Below are 18146 nucleotides of genomic sequence, written 5' to 3' on the forward strand. Positions count from 1 at the left end.
GCTTTGAATTGCATTTGTGTTCATTGTTCGAGGGAGGGGAAAAAAAGGTTCTCGTTGATTTTTAATTTTCACATTAGTTAGTGGCTTGGTAGGGGATTGCCTCAATTATACTGAGAACTATATGTGAGGATGTTACGGTGTACATAAAATCCATGTGACTCCGTTCACGGATGTGAATGTACTTAACAATGGCATTGTTCCATACATACAATATCCTGAATTTTTCCGGCTAATCTTCAGCTAGTCCATCCATCGCTCTCACGTACTACCACATAAACAACTCTTGAGCTATGAGATCTATTCAAACAGTAAATACTTAATGTACTCTTCAAGACGATGGCTTTCTGTGTGTATATGTGTGAGTGTATGTTTGTGAATGTGTGTGCGTATGTGTGTGTGTGTGTGTGCACGGGCACGTGCACGATTTTGCACTTGACGATTTTTCCCAACTGTCCACAAGGGCAGAAAACGTACTCCGGATCGCAAATCTCCGGGAAGTTCGTGAGAAATCGCAGTAATACCCCCAGTCAAGTTTTGCTGCAAACAAAATCCGTCGGGAAATATGCAGCTCCGGTTGGAGAACAAGCAGCATCGATACTATACGTGATTTTTTTTTCTCCTAACGGATTAATATTTCTGGATATACCCTCTATTTCAACTTTGAAACATGTGCAAGGCATGCCTACTCAGACACTTCTCAGTAACATAAATGTATAAAATATGTATAATATGATAAAATATAATAAAATATGTATATGTAGTATAAAAATGAGAAATTTTTGTCAACAGAAATAGTGGAACAAAAAAGTCGATGGTATGCAGCTAATGCCCATGGATTTCGTCATTTTACCAGGATAACATTTTAAAATAGGATTCCTATGTGTTTTTGTAGGGTAAGCGATGTAAGAGAATGTAATGATGTGATCTAAGAGGAAAGTGAACAACAAGTGTATCCAGAATGTTCCAGGTACTTTGCAAATATTGGAATCCTTCAAGATCATGGATCATCGGGGGAAGAGTTACAGGATCCAGTTATATTGAGCTATTAAAGAAGAGACAGATTTATTTTAGAATATTTACAGAGATCTGAAACAGAAGAAAAAAATTGAACAATTTTGAAAGGTTACGTACAAGAAGTTGTATTATAGAAATAAATACATATGTTCACAAATGAACCCGTATACTGTTGTTACAGTAATCTATGTAGGTTCAAGCTTTACAATTGTGCACGTGGTACAGCGTTATCATAACATTGTCCTTTTAATTTCGCAAAATACAGATCACGAGCCTGCTCCGCTGTTACAGTATCGATCGATGGTGGATCTTCCGGAAAACACATTTTTAAATGTGAAATACGAACAAAAGATCGTTTAATGTGCAGATTAAAGCATGGGAGTAGCAGGACCAACAACAATGCGAGAACGGGCATCATTGATAACTGAAATGGAGCACATTTACTTACTACTCGATTTATTGATTAGTTCTGCAATCAGAATAGAAGATGTTTCTCATTAAATCGTATATAAATGTTGTTTAACTACAGCTGAATTGAAAAATCCCTATGAAATAAAAAATAGAACCTATTGCGTGCGGAAAATGTTTGCGTTTCATTTTATTGCTTTCTACTAAAAATTATTACTTGCCAATCATGTGCAATCCATAAAAATTCGGGAATGATTCGCAATTATTACATGTGGAGCGAAAATAAAAGTATTACATAAAATTTCTCATTTTTTAAATGTTTAAAACCTTTATGTAGCTGTTTGTTCTGTATCTCTGTTACAGCAAAACGAAAATATTGTAAAAAATTGTAAAAAGAGAATTTGGTAAAGCACTGATGATTAGAAATGGGAAAATCGTAACACGGACATCTTCTGATAATTGTAATTCTACTCCATTAGCCATAAATTGGTGAAAAGTCATAGTATTGTCTCGGTAATAGCTTTAGAAAAAGATAAAAACGTATCCAGAAGAGAACAAAAATCTGGATTTGCCTCAAAGGCACCCAACTTAGTATTTTAAGAGCCAAAATCTCAAAAAATGTTCGTTGAAGATGTTTTTCTCGGTAAAGAAATATCAAAAGACTCGTTTTCTTCCAGTTGTCAAGTTAAAAATGTAAAAAATTACGGAAAAATCCTGCTTCCAGACGACTTTTCTTCAAAATCGAAGCAATGACAAGTAAGTTAGATTAGCTATGATCCCTTAATTTTGGAGGAATTAATAAAAAAATTAATAGACGACTCTCTTCACAGCTATTCCTAACGGAATACTTCATGCATTTGTGAGGTGCAACAGAAAAAAAAAGTTATTCCTATATGAATTAATTAATTAATTTCTTAGCATAAATGAGCAATTTTTATAACAAACAGAATTTTTGCCTAGTTGATCTCGATTAAATTAACTTATTAACAGCTTAGGAATACTTGCTGTTTATTTCACAACGCTTAACGATAGTATAATTAAATTTTATGTGCAATTTTATTTTAGAAACGGACGGACGGAGGCTCTATAAAAATGTGTCATATGTGCGGATCGTCAACTCTGCAATATATTATCCTGAAAAGATTTTTCATTTGACGGTTAGATGAACTTCCCAGTTGAAATATGATACCACATGACTCGTACCAGTTGAATATTATGCACATAATTCAAAGATCATAACGTGGATATCTCATATGGATACATATATCCACATAATTATAGTTTAGTATATTTCTATGCAGTAATAATATCTGTTACTTTCTTCCCCTCTTCTCGGATAATTGACAGTTGTATGAAGCGAAGGAATGAGTGAAAGCGATGTAACTCGAGTAATTTCCAGTACAAATGATGTCAGATGTACAGAAAAACCCAGGATAAGCGCCGAAGATCAGAAATCTAATTAATGTCACCAAGAAAGATCGTTGAAAAGTGATTATAAATATTCTTAAGTATTAATTAAGTCGAATAAACAAAGGAATTGTGGAAGAAAACTGGGCCTCAAGTTAGTCCACAAAATAATTAAAAATATTAACCAAAAATGTTGAATTATGTAGAGTAAATTTGTAATTATGCATTTATCACTATCATTTTAACGTTTATACTTAAACCTACCTGAAATTCACCATATGGTGCATATCTGGTCACTTGTTCCAGGACTTTTGATGTAACTACGGTCTCTCGATTCAAAATAGGTAGATACGTGTAGAATACCTAAAAACGAAAGGATTTTAAAAGTTAATTTTTAAAGATCGCTTTCTACTATCCTGAAAACTTGTAGGAATTTCGTAAGGGACAAATAAATATTTTTTAAATGAAGGTCTGCATCCAAAAAAAACAAACAAACAACACGAATCAATTCACTCATATGAACATTCAAATTTGCGAAGAAAAAATGAAGGATCTGAAAATTATTCCTGACTTCCAATATTCAAGTAGGTAGAACTACTAGAACTTATCGTAATGGATCCTGATTCGTCATCAAGAAAAAGTGGAATTATTACGAGAAATTTTTGAGAAAAAAAAAACGTTTTGGAATCGACACGACATTTCTGGTAATAAGTTCAACAGTTTAAAGATTAAACTAAAGACAGTATTTCATTTTCTATTTTTTTAAACTATATAAGTGATGATTCTATTCTAAGAGAACATAAAGCAGTGGAACTAAATATTTAAACTATAAAAAACAAGAAAAAATTAATTCCGCTAACACACAGTTATTTCTTCCGAAGAAGGAAAATTTGTTAAATACAACGTCCTTAAAGTCTTATTGAGCTTTAGATACATTCAACAGGGTAGAAAAGATTCTTCAATAGAATGCTATAGAAATTTTTCCAGTATTTCTTTTTCAGGATACTCAAAATACACTCGGAAATACAAGTGAATCAGTGTGGTGATAAACAGAATGGAAATACATAGAGTTTAAATAAAAGATATCCTGAACTGAGGATTTTAGAGGTAATACTTGTTTATACTTTCGATTTTAGGATTTTAGGACTATTCCTGAGCAAATGCCACTTAGAGATAAGAGAGAATAGCAAATGATCCGAAAATGGTATGGAATTAGTGGCATTGCCGATTAAATTCCCTGATTTTTCGAAAGTTTGTCTCTTTATACGAGTGGGAATTTATTGAAACCTATTATATGTAAATTAATTGTAGGTTTATCAAAACCGCCTTTTATTTTCGTCTTTTTCTATATTTTTCAAAGAAAAAAATCAATTTAATCGTTACCCTTTCTTTTTTCTTGTATTTTTTAAAGAAAAAATTAATTTGATCGTTACCCATTGAGCTGAGGTGGTCATAATTGTGACAACCGCCATCACAGGTGTCATGAGACGTGTTGTTGCAATATTTTCCCTTAGTTGAAATCGTATGGATAACACACGTAAATGTGAATCACTAAGGAATCTCTGGAAAAGAAGGAAACATTAAAATTTCCCAAAATCACTTTTTTTCTACTCTGAAATAATTTTACTTCATACGAGAATCGTTTAGAAAGATTTCACTAACTCTTCTTCGTCGATTCACCAAGTATAAAGTTGTGTACACCAATAGAGCAAAAATATTGATCCCGACTAGAATATTTCCGAACACTATCGTCCCTGCAGTTATAATAAATCAAATGAAAGTTACATGAAAACAACAGTAACATTTTTTACAAGGAAATGTCACAAATAAGGAAATCAACCATTATTCTATGCTTTTTTTTTGGCGATGTTGCAACACGATTGAAACATGAATTATTGTTTTTTTTGTTGTCAACAACGTTGTCAACAACAACAACAACGTTTTCCATCAAAAACGAAGAATTTTCCTCATTTTTTTCTCTTTCAACTCACGTTCTGAATTACCAATGTAAGGTGTTACATAGGGATAGAATTGAGGTGGAGGAGAGGTTCGTATCGATAAAGGTAGACAGAGAAGAATCTGGAAATGAGGATTAATGAGTCAGAGGATCATCTGAGGACAGAAAGAGGAAGTGATGAGGAAAACAAGTGAATAATATGTTAAAAACAATAAATAATAAATAAGAAAAAAAAAGAAGCTAAGCCTGCCTGCACTACTGCCAAGGCAATTCCAACCCATCGACGAACATTCTGAAATTAATCGATGGTAGATCAAAACATTATTTGATCACTGTACAATTTAAAGTGTACAAAAAAAAATTTGGGCTACAATTTAATGTATCGTCACTATATAGTAATAAATAAAATCTTGTTACTTTTTTAATGTTTGATTCACAATTGACACTTCTTCCTAGAACACTCCGTTGGGACTAGAAAATATCCGTATGGATTTATTCATCAGGATAAAGCTTCTGGTTTAATTCTTGGAAAAATGGTGCTGACACAACTACGGTATAATCAAAGGTCACAATTACTGAAAAATATAATTCTGGTCGAGTTCGAAGTTTTTCAGGAGTTAGGAGGAGGAAGGAGTTCAGCAGTTTAAATAATGTAAAAATCCATAAGATTTTGAGATGGACAAAACTAGCGTTAGGATTTTCGATGTCAAATATCGAAACAAATTTCTTTTTTCAATCCAGAGCAAGAAAAAGATCAATCGTACAAACTATACCAATGCCCGAGGATGAGCTACTCATCCCGAAATGGTTTTGGTAACTGTCCATGCCCGATGTGACAACAATAACAATAATAATAGCAGCAATAATAGCAATAATAATAATAATAAATAGTAATGAATAGTTTTGAAAAATTTGTCAAACGTTACCTGTTCGTATGTCACATAAGTAATAGTTGCTAGAGTACGTTCAGCAGCCAGAAAAAATGTGGATAAAGCAAGTCCCATACCCCCACCTGTATGAAGGCTTCGCATAGCTGAAATTTTTCATAAAGATCTGAAGTTGGGTCGTAACCAGCTTGACTTTATAAGGATTTATGAGCAAACAGTGTGTAATTCGATGTTAGGAACACTGTAAGTTAGGTATGAACCAGATCCAGAGTTTCAGTTAGTTTATTAGGTTTTCAATTATACTTTTTTCTTACTGGTTTTCAGCAAACTTGACAAATTTTTTTTTCGAAAGAGGTTCAATGGGAACATATATAGTTGTCAGCGCTTATGTTTACTCAGGTGACCGCAACGCGACACCGCAGCGGCTTACGATCGTGCGTTTTCGACTCAACACATAGTATTTTGTACCATCTGCCTTCCTTAGCAGCGTCGCAGCCGCTCAGGAATTATGATGTCAGCGCTTTTGTGCTCATATTTCAGCTAAAATCGTTTTTTTTCCGGGTCCAAAAATTCACAAAATTCATTATTTAATATTAATTATTATCTGATTTTTACTCGATTTAATTCATTTTCATAAATCTCTTGTAAATTTTTGTGCGTTTGCCTTCTCTGTCTACATTATTTATGTTGCCTCAAATTTTTCTCTAAATGAAATTATTCGGAGATACTGTAGCGTACTGTACATAGCTAACGCTTTTAATAAATTAATGTCAGAAGATAGAGGTGATAAAAAAAAGCCCATTCACTGTTAATGTTAAATTTTCGTATAAAAAAACAGTGCAAAACGACAAAACAACAAAAATTGTTCTTTCCCGTCGTCGGATCTGACTACCATGATTAGAATTTAATGGATCATCCGTGCAGATGAGGATTTTGTTGTGCTCTTTTGCGACAATCAGGATTTGTATTATAATTACATAAAATATAATTTGCATTTGCAACCTGCATTTTTGCCTTTTTTTTTCGCAAGGCTTACTTTTCCATTTGCCGTATTTTATAAAGTAATTATTAACGAGCTATTCAAATGTGCACCTTATTTCTACTGAACCCATATTACTTCATTTCTTATTTTATTCTGCAGAATTGCTTAGTAACAAGTGCAATTACAAACAAATTTATTTTTCCAATAAAACCTTGCATTAATCTTTGTTGTTTGATAAGGAAAACCTTGCACTAAACAAGAAAAAAAAAATTGATTTTTGAAATCCGACTAGTTTGATCTTCAAAAATACTCGTCGACATTTTTAATATATCCTATTTCCACAAGGATAATTTTTAAATTTTCCACCAATCGATCACAAATTCTCTTTACCTTTCAATAAGCATTAAACCTTGGTGATATACGGCACGTAGAAAAAAAAGCCTCCACAAACCCTCTTGTCGTCTTCATACAATTCTGAATCTTTAAGAAAAGTGTTTCTGGAAGATTTGTTTTTCCGAAACAATGAGGGATGAAGGATCATGTGTTTGGCATTGATTAATTCGTTTGAAAATCATCAACACGTTCGATTTCCTCACAAGAATCGTGGAGGTTTACGAGAGAAAAAAAAAAGATGGTCTACGTGTGAGAAGATTCTTGAATACGAACTGAAACATTTTAAGGTAACTGATTGAAGGGACCATGCCAGCTTTTCTGGGATATTTCGAGATATTTCCCACGTTTTTGTTTTTTTTTTTGAATTTGTGCTAGAATAGCTGTTTCGGATACATTTTACACTCTCGAAACTTACATATTTCAACGTTTGAACCAGTTGTTGTACAAAGAAGGGATGAAAGCCCCTGAGGGATGAATAGCTTGTTCGGGATAGGATGGTTTTGAAACATCGACTGTGTTGACTGTTACTTTTACTATCCTATACCAGTCCATTAAAATAATCTAAGAAACCTACCAAAAATATATTGCGGTTTATAGACTTGATATTCGCAACGAATCTCTTCCGGAAGTACAAAAGAGATAAGGAGTTTGTATATAGCATCCAGAAGTACACCTATAACAACTGTTTAAGCTAACACAGTTAACTTGAACTATAAAATGATAGCCAACTTTTTTTTCTTTTTCTTTTTTTTCTTTTTTTTCTTCTTTTTTTTAAAGCAAAACGACGGAAAACGACTAGAACCACAATTAATTCTAAAAAATTTATAGCAAGAACCAGCAAAATTCGGCAAAAAAAAAACTAATTCAAGAAATTGTTGGAGCTAATTAAAAAAATCAGCTGCTACTGATTTTTTTATTAGCTCTACTAATTTATGCGTATACATCAAAACCAATTCATTATCCATTATATTTATATATTATATTTTCTGATGTTAATAGTCGAACACTGCTTGTAAATTTTTTAAAATAAGAACTACCTGAAAAAAACTATTTGTTGATAATGTAGTAACTTTTTCTCTACAAAAGCTACAATACTCTGCACGAACACTGAAAAACCGACGGTGAGTGACGGTGCGGCACCGTCGGCCACCGTCGCTTGCTCATAACTGCTCATAAAATGGAAACTTCAGGACAACTTATATATCATTAGATTCCTCTCTTTGAGATCTATACAAAAACCGGCATATTGTTGAGAAAGGAGCAAAATGACGCCAAATATGCGCCAAAAAGCAATAATTGGAACCTAACATAGCCTAAGGTTATAGTTGAGAAGGTGTTCAGAGACTCAAACTTTCACATTTGGTCAGAACAGCAAGAAATTGTTGTAGACGAGTACTTGAAATTGTTGATTTGTTATTTTTTAGTCATCCGTGCGTCATTTTTAGTCATTTTAATTGTTGTATAAAATAGCGGTCCGTCTGTCTATATGCAATATAAATCTCGCAAAATTCAGGAATAGTTGTGCTCAACCGCGATTTTATAGGCTGTTTTGACAGCTTCTTTCCTTGCAACAAACGTTCAAAGTAAGGATGAACCGCTATTTTATACAACAATTAAAATGACTAAAAATGACGCACGGATGACTAAAAAATAACAAATCAACAATTTCAAGTTTTAAGTCTACAACAATTTCTTGCTGTTCTGACCAAATGTGAAAGTTTGAGTCTCTGAACACCTTCTCAACTATAACCTTAGGCTATGTTAGGTTCCAATTATTGCTCTTTTGCGCATATTTGGCGTCATTTTGCTCCTTTCTCAACAATATGCCGGTTTTTGTATAGATCTCAAAGAGGGGAATTTAATGATATATAAGTTGTCCTGAAGTTTCCATTTTATGAGCAGTTATGAGCAAGCGACGGTGGCCGACGGTGCCGCACCGTCACTCACCGTCGGTTTTTCAATGTTCATGCAGAGTATTGTACTAGTTTGGGAATTTTTCTGTTCAACGTCAGTTCTTTTGATCTTTACAGGGAAAAAATTGTGAAGAAGATGAAATTTTTCGTTTGCTGAAGTAAGAAAAGAAAAAAAAAAGAGAGGTGCTAACGATTTATTTTATTTTCATAGCTGTTCTTCATGTGAAAAACATAAAAAAAATTGTGTTTATTCTCTGTATTCTAGAAAAATTTCCCTACATGGGAATTTTGCTGAAAGTGTTATTTCCAGAAATTGAAGGATTAAAGTGTTGAAAGGATATAGAGGATGGTTAAAGTATCATTACCGACTACATAAACCCTTCAAATTTTTAGGCGAACCAAAAAATGTAATTTTTAACTCAATCTGTATAGAATCCACAAAAAAAATAGAATATGATAGACATTTATGCTTAACAGTGGGTGTTGAAGGCTCAGGTTAGGAGAGTGTGGATCGTTGTGGATCTTATTTCTAGATCCTGGAACTGCTCTCAATTGAGCTGACTACATCAACTAAAAATTCAAATATGAATGAAGACTTAGCATTGAATTCGAACATACAACAATATGTTGAGAAATAATCTTCAGGAAGGATTCCAGAGACTCAAAATGATGCTAATGAATTTTTAAAAGAAAAAATAAATCTTTTTCTCAAAAATACGGACAACTAGGTCTGATTTGCACTTAAGTATCTTCAAATAAACTGAAGGATCTGAAGCAAATATTTGCTCCATATCTGTATTTCCTTATTTTCTTTTTTTTTCTTTTTATTTCTCTGGAATAATGGGCGGAGAGAAATCGAAGTTTATGAGATTAATGGATGAGATTTTCTTGACTGAAACTGGTTAGAAGGTAATTTTTTCTTCAGGATATTCGCACAAATTGCAAAACTTTCGCTAGAGTCTCAGAATCCAGAAGAACTAGATTATTCCGGAGCACAAAAAAAACTTACCTATATTACAGACGATAACTGAAATTGTCATACACATCAGCAATAATCGAGCATTATAATGTAATGTTTTAGTACGAAATATTGCCAGAGTAAGAATAAGGATTCCAAGAGTGACAATAGGTCCAAGAATTAGTCGAAAAAGTAGGGAAAAATGAACGAATGACATCGGTGCATAGATGTTAAGCGCTGCAGCGCAAATTTCACATCTTGTACAATTCATAAACGTTGACATTTTCCTGAAAAACAAATAATTGTTGAAGGAAATGTGGACAATGAATATGCAGATCCACGAAGCAACTCGTACGTATTTAATATATTTTGTAAAAAAAAAAGGAAAAAGAGTTGCTGGATCATGTAGCATAGGATCAGAATGGTGTTAACGAATGACTGAAAAAGAGTTAAGGAGTTAGCAGCATGTCCTCGGAGTGTTAACTGAACTTATTGAGGATATTGAGGATAACAAATCCACAAGAGAGGGAATATGGAATCACCTGATAGTGGACTGACGATTATACATAAATCGGTCGTTATAACTCTCTTATTTTAAATTAATTTAAGTTATTAAGTTATTAGTTTTATTCTAGAGTGCAGTAAAACATTCTAAAGGACATCTAATGAATAATACTATGAAAAACGGACATCGTCAATATTTTATGAATTCCAGTAAATTTCCTTTAATATATTGTAAGTCAATCAATTACGTAGCTACATAAGAAGATTAAAACAAAAAAAAAATTAAATTATCGCTATGCATCGTTCTACAGTAGACAATTTACTTCATATTTCTGAAAAATCATTTATTTAATGAAGTAATGATGAATTTTTACGGATATCACTTCTAAGTGGCAAGGAAAGCATTTCCAAGAAATCCATTGAAAAGAAGCTCTTGTATGAATCCTATGAAATATTTCTGCTGTGTCACGTATAAGATGTCGTAGAAAACCGGAGAAAAAGAGGATTCGAATGGGATGCAATACGAAAAATCCGAGTACACATATGAAAACAGTCCTTAGAATAAAATATTGCTTCATTTATTCATAGCGCTCGTCTCATTTTTCCAGGATTTGCGATTGCGGATGCGAAGCTAGTCAAATTTTTAAGGATACCTGGAATTCTTGGAGAAAATTCCGTCATTAAATATGAGACGATGAATAAAAGAGCATGAACTTTAACTACTATCATTTGTGAAGCAATTGGGACGACATCCACACGACTTCCTCACTGAGTCCAATACGTTTCGGATAATATTTTCTGGAATTTAAGTCGTATGTAAGAAAATGCTCGTATCTACGGCAATGGTCACACGTTCTTAAAGTATCCGATTCCTGCACTTCCTCATACGATATAGGAACAAATATAATTTTTGAAAAAAAAAGAAAAGTGAAAAAATAAGAAAAAAATAAAAATTCTTAGAGTTGGAACTATCCAACTCTTGAAAAGGTATAAGTTCTGCTGCTTTTGTGCTTTCTGAACTATTCGAATACAGAATTGAAGATACGGTAAAATACAGTAATTTGATATTTTGATTAAAATTAATATTTCACGCAAAAGTACAAACATTTGAGATGTGAAAAGAAAGAATAAAGTTGGATTATGCTTGTTAGGCATATCCAGTATTTTTGCACTTTTATGTCAAAATAAGTGAATCGTAGCTAATCCCAATTAGAACAATTTCATAAAGGTTACAATTAGGATGAGATACGGTAGCACAAAAACAACGATCTTTGATGTCTTCTTTAGTGGTTTTCATAATATACAGCGTGATTCAAAAGAATATTTTATATTTAAATCTGTAAATGTTCTTTTCTCAGCTTAGATTTTGCTTTAAGCTGATTAATGTGTAAAGAGATCAGAAATCTGGATTGGCAAATTTTATTCTCCCGGCAATAGTCAAAAAATCTTCCAGAAGAAGTATATATACTTGTGGAAGAAAAAAAACTTATAAATTCAAAACATCGTGATCTTTCAGAAATATTTTTATCCCGATATTCAGGAAATTAGACTAAAAAAACTGAAAATATATTGGAGAACTGTAGTATTGTTCATGTATAGGATAGTTCACATGAAATATGCGTGGCTATGGAAAATCCAGGATTCCTTGAAGCAAAGAAATCACTAAGAACAATGATTAGACCCTCTTGCAAAATTGGCCTCCAGCTCACGGCGCAAAGAAGACACTGGAACGGTACTAGACGAATCTTCCGGATTTCTGGACGAAGGTATTTGGCCGTCAAATTCGGCCAATCTCAATGTTTTGGATCTTGTTGTCTGGTCGATTTTAGAGCAGAAAGCCCGCTCTTTTGAGCACAAATCACTAGATTTGCTGAAAGGAACCCTGGATGTGGCATAGGAACTAATCGCGCGTATCCTCAAAAATTTCCGGAAAAGATTGGGTCCTTGTATTGAGTGTAAAGGCGGTCATTCTGAATGTTATGTGTGAGAACATGCGTAGAATTTTTATTGAATTTATTACTAATTATTATTATTAATTATTATTATTAATTATTATTGAGTTTACTATTGAATTTTATGAAAATTTCTTATTTGGATTAATTGGTGCAAAGCTTGGGTAATTTTTTTGCATCAACCTTCATGTGGACCACCGTGTAGTTGAGCAAATAATTAACGATACAGGGAAATATCAGTTTTACTAAAAATTATCTAAGAAAAATTATGTTAAGTTAAAACTGAAAAAAATGAAAATCCTAGTGTTAAAAAAAAATCTCGGCAGCAGATCACCATTCTTGACGTAAGTTAAACATGTAAAAAACTGAAAGAAAAATATCCCTGTCAGTTTGAAATAAGCGATTTTTTTTATTTTGATTTTCCATGCATTGGGTTTCGAACAATGAACCCTACCGACCCTTGCGATTTACTGATCCAGAAGTATATCATTGAATCACTCATACGGAAAGTAAGACATTAAAAAAGGCATTATTGAGGGCAAAAGCTGGAAAAGCTAATACTGTAGGATCAGCAAAGATTAACTTAACCGTATTGTAGAGCAGTATGAACTGAGTTAGCCTATCCAAATATTTAGATTAAATATAATCCAGAAAAAAAAAACTCCCACAAACGGAATTTGTCTTCAGAACGACAATTGAACTCATCTTGAAAATTCCTTGCTTTAGCAATGGAAATAATTGTTCATAGTTTTTTTCACAGAATAAAAATCAACTAAATAGAATAATTTTGAATTAAGAATGCGGAACAAAATCGACGCGTTTTATTAAAGCATTATTATATTTATGATTTATTTTTATTAAAGTTGTTCCTCCGTCGCAAATATACGTTTAAGAAAAACTAGGAAACTTTTCCTCAAAAAATTAAAATTATATTTTATTGAAGTTTTGAAGAATTTTTGTATTTGTGTTATTTGACATTTCGACAACATCATCCTTAACAAAGGCTTAAAAATGGTTTGAGGGTTTTTTGATCCTTTGCATATCCCATCAAACTCGCCCTTTCTCCTCGCCAAACCTCGTCATCGCTCTAAGCGCAGAAAGGAAGAACCTCCTTTTCTATCATTCCAGAAAAACTGCTTGTAGTATTTCTATTGAAATGGAACAAAAGGAGCTAAAAAATAGAACAGTGGTTCAAGCAGTCCATTATTATCCTAAAAAAATAAAGTGGAAAAATTTATAAGATTAGGTAGGACAATACGAATAGAATCAAAGTGAATATTCTATAAATTTTATGAATATGGTGGATATTCTTATTTTGTTATTATTACATAGGAAGAAAGATCCAGAAACATGTACAAAGTCCACGAACATACGGTATTCCCGAACACAACACCTGAGCGATTTCGAGAATGCTGAGAATTTCCTTAAAAATACGGACAGGTAACATTTTTTTAAAATGTATCATTAAATCAAAAGTAGAAGTTAATAGAGTTCTCATGTATTTACGTAGTAATTTGAGTTTTTTTTTCTGGATAATATAGTAAAACAATCGTGGAATCGTGGAAAATTACGCGAGATTGGAAAGGAATCTAAAAGTTAGTTCCTAGTAACGTGGATTTTCCATTTTCCAGAACTCGAAACAAGAGAAGTTGAGTGGAAAAAACTTTTCTTGTTGACTCTTGTTGTTTGATCCTGTGCTTGAATAAACGTTTTAGTAAATTACTGAAGACGACTATTTGAAATACTGGTTATGGATCACTCGCATGAAGACGGAATTCACAGTCATCCACAGTTTTTCCACGTGCAATTAAATTACTCATACATCATCGTTTCCCGGATTTGCTGCAATAATTCTACTCATTTAGCAGCTCCCGAAGCATCCAGAACAAACGGAAGCATTCGGGATTTTTGATCGAAATGAATAAATAAGTGCAGAATATTTTGTGTTCCAGAACTAAAAAAGAGAGTAATTTGAAGATCCAACTCAAAAATTCATAGAGGTCTTGTATGAGAAAAAGAGACTGATCTCCGAGAATACTGAAAATTAATGGAAGGTGAAAGCACTCATCTGGCAAATCCAGAAGTATCATGCCATCATAAAGAATCCGGTCATCCTTTCTCAGAATTTCAAGGCAGAATATGTTCATCTTATCTTACAGCTTTTAAAATTATCCTGGGAAGAAAAAAGGCTGGACGTAGCAAAAAAAAACACTTAATTGCGAGGAGTAAAAATACTGAGGTAAATACAGTCTTAAAAATAAAATTTAAAAAAAAATGAGAGGTCTTTTTCACACGTACGATTCATACATTATAGTAGATCATAAAACAGAGATCGAGGCCAAGGTTAGGAAAGGTAGATCGTTTCACCTCTTCCCGGACGATTCATGTATGGATCAGACTCCATTGAGGGTTCTCAGTAGGGAAAGGAGGATAATTTGAGAATAAAATGTGTAAAAAGTAATTTTAAGGAAAATGGGATTCTGTGAACGGAAGATGGAAGAAAATCCTGCTATAGGATTGAAATTAACTCGCAAGCACTATAAAAGAGATAAAAGTAAGGATTGCAAAACTTCCGGAAATAATCCTTAATAGAACTCCACCCAATTTTGTGAACCTCAACAATACCTGGATATGAGAAATGGAGAACTGTACTAGGTAAAGCTTACAAAAGGATGAGAAGTGAAAGGATTTGGTCCATGATCTTTAAAAAATTATAAAATTAAAATTAAATTAATTGATTCTTAATGCGAATTAGGCATGGAAGTAATGGATGATTTTAGAGCATTAAGAGGTAAGAAGTCCGGCAATGAATTCACGGTTATTGGTTTAAACCGCCTGAGGACATGTAAGCGTTCGATTTTTTTTTTTGGGGGGTTCCGTAAATTCCTTGACCGCATTCGTGTGGAAGGATTAAAATAGTGGAATGATACATCGAACAGCTTCTGGAAGTCATTCCCTAAGGCAAGACACACGGTAATCAACGTTAAAGGCATTACCTCACGAATCTGAGGTGGTACAAATTTGAGGTGGAGTATTCGTATACGGGATTGTAGATTATGGAGAGAGGGGTGATTCCGTCCATTTCTTCCTAATTGCCGTAAGAAACGGCCCGGAAGATGCGGTGCGGGAAGAAAGTACGGTCAAATTAAATACGGCACAAGGCTGACACGCTCTAATCGAACTCGTCGCAGAAAATGGCGCCCCGGAACGTTCGAAGCCGTATCTTCCGGGCCGTTTTTTACGGCAATTAGGAAGAAATGGACGGAATCACCCATCTCTCCTTAATCTACGATCCCGTATACAAATACTCCACCTAAAATCCGTACCACCTCAGATTCGTTGAGTGACGCCTTTAAATATTTTCAAAGTAAAGTCGAACTTGTAAGAGCATCCACCCGCGTGAAGAATTTTAATTGACTCATTTTAACTAACTTTCACATTAATTTAATGGAATTGTTTGGGGAAATTCAGAAAAAAAACCTCAAATAATTTAAACGATTATAAGTGGATGAAGTTGAATGAGTTTGATATTATTGAGGAAGATGATGATTATTCTGAAAACTTTTAACCAACTCTTACTAAAATTCTATTAATATGTTTTAAAAAATTCTACCGATATCTCAGACACCTCAAATACTTCTTCGTCATTATTATTTTCTGATTTCAGTGACTCCGTTTAATAATTTCATACTATTGAAGAAGTTTACATTACAATTTAAATACTTTCCCAAAACATTTCCTTCCGATATAATTATTGCACATATTATAATTATATTATACTATTATTGCACATATTGTACACATCTATGTTACACAAATATCTTATTATTAATTTATTTTTATTAGATTACATTATAAATATTATATTATAGATTATTATAGTCACTAAATTGCGGAGAGGATAAAGTGGAGGAAGTCTAGTCAAAACTGCTGAGAAACACTGAGTCGTCACGATTCTGGATTGAACTTGAACGGATCGGAATGGATTGATTAAGCGTTTTTTTCTCTTCATGTGTAAAAGTAATGAACTGTGGAGAAAATTCACTCTTATCACTTCTACATCCATGTTCTAGAAGGAACAAAATCCAGGAAGTGTGTGTTTTAGATCCACAATACAAAATAAAACTATTTACAGAACAAATCAAAACAAAAAAAGCTAGATTTCACTAATATACCCTTAAAGAAGTTTCAGGCAGAATTTAGCTTTTTTAAAAGTGAGGAGAAGTCGAAATATGATCTATACATTGAGAATAACGTATTAACTACGCACATATAGTGAAGTGCTAAAAAAGGGTTTTTTTAATGTGAATTTGCGACGGAATTTTACACTCAAAACCCCAGGCTAAAAATTGGCACAGGATTCACAGAAACAGATGGAAAAAAGAAGAGAGAAAAGCGCGGAAAACAAGTCTCTCGCCGTTCCGGCAACGTAGTTCCATCGAAATGTCCTATCAACGATAGGATTGAACGAAAGAGTTGATTAATCAGAAAATGATTAATGCTTTCAAATCCTACGAGTGCAAAAAAAAATTCTCCTAAACGGAACACTACAACCTGCTGCTGGGATGGAAACGACATAGTATGAATGAATAGTGCAAAAACTCTACTAAAGCATCTAATCAGACAACGCGTTCACTTCGACTTAATCACGAGCATAAAACTCTGTGAATAGTGCACTTAAGTGCAATTTTTTTTTTGTAAAATTAAAAAGATCCGAAAAGAAGTGCTCTTAAATGATTTGCACTACTGTCCTGATGATAGTCTTGTTGGTATTAAACTCATTCAAGCGTTAGAATACTTCATTAGCATTACTGTACACAAGGATAACCTTTTCACAACAATTTTCACCAACCACATGTTGTTTAAAGGCACCATAACACATATCTGACGTGGTATGGATTGACGAGGTTTTCCGTACCATTACGGGGGTGGGTGTAGCGCAGTGGGTTGCACGTTCCGCTGTCTACGCGATCGATCAGAGGTTTGAGTTCGCCCTATTGGTCACCAAGCCTTTCATCCTTCCGGGATCGATAAATTGGTACCAGAATTGTCTTGAAGGATAAAAACACTGATTTGACACATTGGCTAGCCCCCGCAAGTCATTGTATAGGCCAGTTACACGTTCGTAAACCTCAAACGATTCTCTGAGTTGAAGTTGAACGCGTAGGTGGATCCCATGCGGATTGGTTAACGCCAGAGGCTTTATCCTTTATCCTTCATAAATTTTCCATGGAAAGCTTCTATATAGGCCCGTAGAAAAACGAAAAACCAGGTGGTTCAGCTCATCTCTCCGTAGCAGCAGTAGAAAGCGGCCCGGAAGGCCCTGTTTCTTTCGACAGCTTGCGTTGCAGCGCGCCGCATCAACGAGTGAGCATTCGGGGATCAATGAGCTTTCCTCATCACCCTATTCAGCTTAAACTAATGAATAGACTGCCGAGGGGAATGGATCGTGTACACGGAGGTGCGTTCTAACGGACCTCGTAGGAATTAAAACGACTCGAATGCCGTTCCTTACGACGATCACGGAGGGATGAGCGGAACCACGTGGTTTTCCGCAGTCTATCACCCTGATAAATAAATATATATATATATACTACGGCAAATTCATGATGTCCTGCTTTTAATAACGAAATTTAGGTCATAGATTGTCGTGCCCGGCACGAATTTCACAGCCGGCACGCGGGAAAGATTGCCATCGGCAAAGTATTAAGGTAGCTTTCCCGCCACAGCCACAGTCTACAAGGGCTGGCTCCCAGTGCTCGGGTTCCAGC

General features: G+C 34.0%; 1 protein-coding gene across 2 annotated transcripts; it reads right to left on the bottom strand.

The window, feature by feature from the left end:
• Window positions 1-1216: 1216 nt before the first annotated feature.
• On the bottom strand, window positions 1217-10202 carry RB195_021360 (uncharacterized protein; the record flags this gene model as incomplete). 2 transcript variants are annotated; one of them, XM_064208062.1, is made up of 9 exons in its annotated part: window positions 1217-1438; window positions 3094-3192; window positions 4263-4391; window positions 4492-4583; window positions 4821-4908; window positions 5037-5078; window positions 5713-5819; window positions 7623-7721; window positions 9971-10202. In XM_064208062.1, 9 exons carry the CDS (start codon window positions 10200-10202, stop codon window positions 1217-1219), a joined length of 1110 nt encoding a protein of 369 aa, XP_064063943.1. The 2 variants fall into 2 exon arrangements, with proteins under 2 accessions (XP_064063943.1, XP_064063944.1); XM_064208063.1 differs by having other exon boundaries at window positions 9971-10001.
• Window positions 10203-18146: the final 7944 nt, after the last annotated feature.

Source organism: Necator americanus, chromosome X (assembly GCF_031761385.1).
Source record: "Necator americanus strain Aroian chromosome X, whole genome shotgun sequence".
NCBI lineage: Eukaryota > Metazoa > Nematoda > Chromadorea > Rhabditida > Ancylostomatidae > Necator > Necator americanus.